Here is a 3,225-nt window from a genome sequence, read left to right as displayed (position 1 = left end):
CAGGTGACTGTGACTTGGTGATCATGTCATCAATGTAAACATCAATGATGTCGCCAATCAGTTCTTTGAAAACCTTGTTCATCATCCTCTGATAAGTAGCTCCAGAATTCTTTAGCCTAAAAGGCATCATGGTGTAGCAATAGTTGGCGTTTTGGGTGATGAACGTCGTTTTATCTTAGTCTTCATCCAGTAGAGGAATCTGATTGTAATGCATCCATGAAGGAGAGCATTTTGAATCCGGACACGTTGTCTACCAGCTGGTCGATACTAGGGAAAGGGTAGGCGTCCTTAGGGCACACTTTGTTCAAGTCAGTGTAGTCCACGCACATTCTCCACGCCCCACTTGGCTTTTTAACCAACACTGGATTAGACAACCAGGTTGTGTACTTGATTTCCCTGATGAAACCAGCGTCTAGGAGCCTCTTAACTTCTTCATCGATGACCTTCAGGCGATCAGGGCCAAACTTCCTTTTTTTCTGGGCGACGGGTTTCGCCTTAGGGTCCACGAACATTCTGTGGCAACATGCTTCAGAGTCAATCCTTGGCATGTCAGATGACTTCCATGCGAATAGGTCTCTATTATCTTGCAGTAGCTTAACCAACTTGCTCTTCACATCTGGGTCTATGGTCGCCCCGATGGTTGTTGTTTGGTGGTCAGCATCGCCTAGAACAACATGTTCTAATGCTCCGTCAGGGGTGGATCTGGAGTGTTCCATCCGAGGGTCATTGCTCTTGCTAGAAAGCATTGCTCCTGCTCTTTCTCCTTCCTGCTAGAGCTTCCTTCAACTAGCTGTGCTGTTACCTGGTGGGATGTCGGTTGGTCTCTGATGGTGACCTTGGATGTTGGTTTGAGAGAGATGTTGTAATAGCTTCTAGCCACTATTTGGTCTCCTCTTATTGTTGCGATCTTGTTGTCCTTCGCTACAAATTTCATTGCCAGGTGAGGGTGGGAGATGCTGGCCTTAAAGGCGACAAACATCCTTCTTCCAAGGATGGCGTTATAAGTTGAGGGGGTGTCAAGCACTAAGAATTGAATGTCGGCTGACTTTGAAGTGGCTGGCGTTTCCATTGACAGTTGCAGGTTGATCATGCCGAGGGGCTTGGTGACTGTTGCATTGAAGCTTGACAGTTCTCCTATTACTGGGGTCAAGTCATTTACTGTAAACCCTAGAGCCCTGAAACAAGGTAAAAATAATATGTCAGCAGAACTGCCATGGTCAACGAATACTCGATTCACGCCAAAGTTGGCGATTATAACTTGAATGACCAAGGGGTCATCATGTCCAGGCAGGACATCGCCCAGCTCATTGCTGTCCCACATGATCTTGGATTGATGGGACCCATTGTGGTTTTTGTTTGTTGATGACTTTGCCAGATACCGCCAAACATTGCTTCAAATGTCTCTTTCTAGCGTTGGCTGTTTCTCCGCCTCCACTCAAACAGCTTGAGATCATGTTTATTACGCCATGTTTGATGACAGTCGAGTCTTCCTCTTATTCTTCACGTCTTCCTCTGGTGTTTGGACCGGTCCGCTCCCTGTGACCTCTTGGAGAGTCTTCTCTTTGGTTGCGTTCACAGCGGGGCCTGTAATCAGCTTGGTTGGTTCTCCTCCTTTCAGGTGACCTGCTACGCTCTGAGTGATGCCTGGTTGGACCAACTTCGCGTGTTGAATTTTTATATTTTCTTTGGGCTACTCCTTTGATCAGTTCATCAATATCTTCCTTAAGAGATCTGCATTCCTCGATGTTGTGGCCGTTGCTGCGGTAAAATTTGCAGTACACATCGGTTTCCCTAATTGGCTCTTGGCGTTGTGAGTTGGTCTTACACTCCTCCTTATATTTAGTTTGCAGCACGCTGTGTGACTGGTGTCCTGAGGAGCCACGCCCTAAAGGGCGACCGGTATATCTAGAGGACTAGTGAATTTTCCTGTCCTCCTCGTCTTGGTCTTTATTTTTGCTGGATTTTCTCTCTCTGCTCTGAGCGTCATCGGCTCTGCTCCCCTTATATTCTTCGATACGCATGAACTCTTGAGCTTTTTTCTGGACCTCTTCTAGGTCAGTTATTTCATGGCGGGCGAGTTCATAGGCGAATGCTCTTTGCCTCAAACCTGACATGAGTATGTGTACCTGTACTTTAGAGTCTAGGCCCTGCACCAGCAAGGCTTCTTTATCAAAGCGGTCTAAAAAAGATCTAAGAGACTCTTCTGATTGTTAGCAAAATTTTTCAAGGGAATGGACAGATTTGGGTACAGGGCGACTCGTTGCGAAATGAGTTTGAAACTTGCTCTCCAAATCGTCCCAGGAAGCAATACTCCCGGTTGGCAAAGTGGTGTACCATGTCAACGCTCTCCCACCTAGAAGTGTTGGAAAGGTTCTACACATGAGGAGGTCAGTCTCACCATTGAGGGTCATTGCCGCTTCGAACTTCTGAACCCATTCAAAAGGGTCAGTATCACCCACATAGGTGGTAATATTGGAAGGGCCTTTGAAACCCAAAGGTATAGGGGTTAGGCGAAGGTTATCGGTTAGGGGTTTGTTGCGCCCAGAAGTATTGACGGGTGGCTCGCAAGTTCAGGTTATGCACGCGTGCCTCTGGCGGTGTGTGGGGTGCTTGAGAGGGTTCCACTGAGAATGAGAGGGCTGGGGCGTGATGGATGCCATGTTGGGGTGGTGGCAGGATCATATATGAACCTTGAGGTTGTGGGGCAACGTCGTTATCTGGTGGTACCGCGTAACCAGGGATTGGAAAATCGGAAGCCATGGGTCGTATAGGGTAAGGGACACCGACGTGGTGGGTGTAAGGTCCAGGGGGATATATGGTGGCTACTGGCACTCAGTGGTCATTGTACATAGCCACAGGTTGGCTTCGGAGTGGCTATTGATGTATAGCAGGTGGAATTGTTTGGGGGATTGTGACTGGAAACGACATTCCATAATGGACTCCAGGTGGTGGGGGTTGAGTTGGGACCAAGTTCTCTGCTTGAACTTCACGTATGGCCACGTGGCGGTCTAACTGTGTTACTCTGGCATTAGCAGTTGGCAATTGTGCGTCAACGACTGCAGCACCGGAGGGAGAACCTCGACAGCTGCTTGCTGGGCTGGAGCTGATTGTATGGATGGTGGGGAGCTGGAATGAACTGTTTGTGCATGGCCTTCAGGGGAGGTAGCTCTTGGCTGATGCGTTCTCCTCGTCGTGACTGCCATATTTCGTTCAGGGTGTAGGATC

General features: G+C 48.4%; 1 protein-coding gene across 1 annotated transcript; it reads right to left on the bottom strand.

Annotated features, from left to right (window-relative positions):
* Positions 1-1,913: 1,913 nt before the first annotated feature.
* LOC133297959 (uncharacterized) lies at positions 1,914-2,760 on the bottom strand. The gene is made up of 3 exons (XM_061497197.1): positions 2,691-2,760; positions 2,250-2,482; positions 1,914-2,147 (listed from the first exon to the last, which is right to left on the bottom strand). The coding sequence occupies exons 1-3, from the start codon at positions 2,758-2,760 to the stop codon at positions 1,914-1,916; spliced, it is 537 nt and encodes a 178-aa protein (XP_061353181.1).
* Positions 2,761-3,225: the final 465 nt, after the last annotated feature.

This window comes from Gastrolobium bilobum, unplaced genomic scaffold (assembly GCF_033153095.1).
Source record: "Gastrolobium bilobum isolate Gb01-03AN ecotype WA unplaced genomic scaffold, APGP_CSIRO_Gbil_v1 utg15686, whole genome shotgun sequence".
Classification (NCBI taxonomy): domain Eukaryota; kingdom Viridiplantae; phylum Streptophyta; class Magnoliopsida; order Fabales; family Fabaceae; genus Gastrolobium; species Gastrolobium bilobum.
The sequence above is the reverse complement of the archived record's forward strand: the minus strand, read 5'-3'. Positions and strand labels throughout refer to the sequence as shown.

Excerpts from the sequence above, each read along its gene's own strand:
- LOC133297959 (XM_061497197.1), bottom strand. The coding sequence starts at position 2,760 with ATGGCTTCCGATTTTCCAATCCCTGGTTACGCGGTACCACCAGATAAC. Across the intron at positions 2,483-2,690 it reads CGTTGCCCCACAACCTCAAG|GCCCTTCCAATATTACCACC; the intron begins GTTCATATATGA and ends TGGGTTTCAAAG. Across the intron at positions 2,148-2,249 it reads ATTTCGCAACGAGTCGCCCT|GGCCTAGACTCTAAAGTACA; the intron begins GTACCCAAATCT and ends TTGCTGGTGCAG.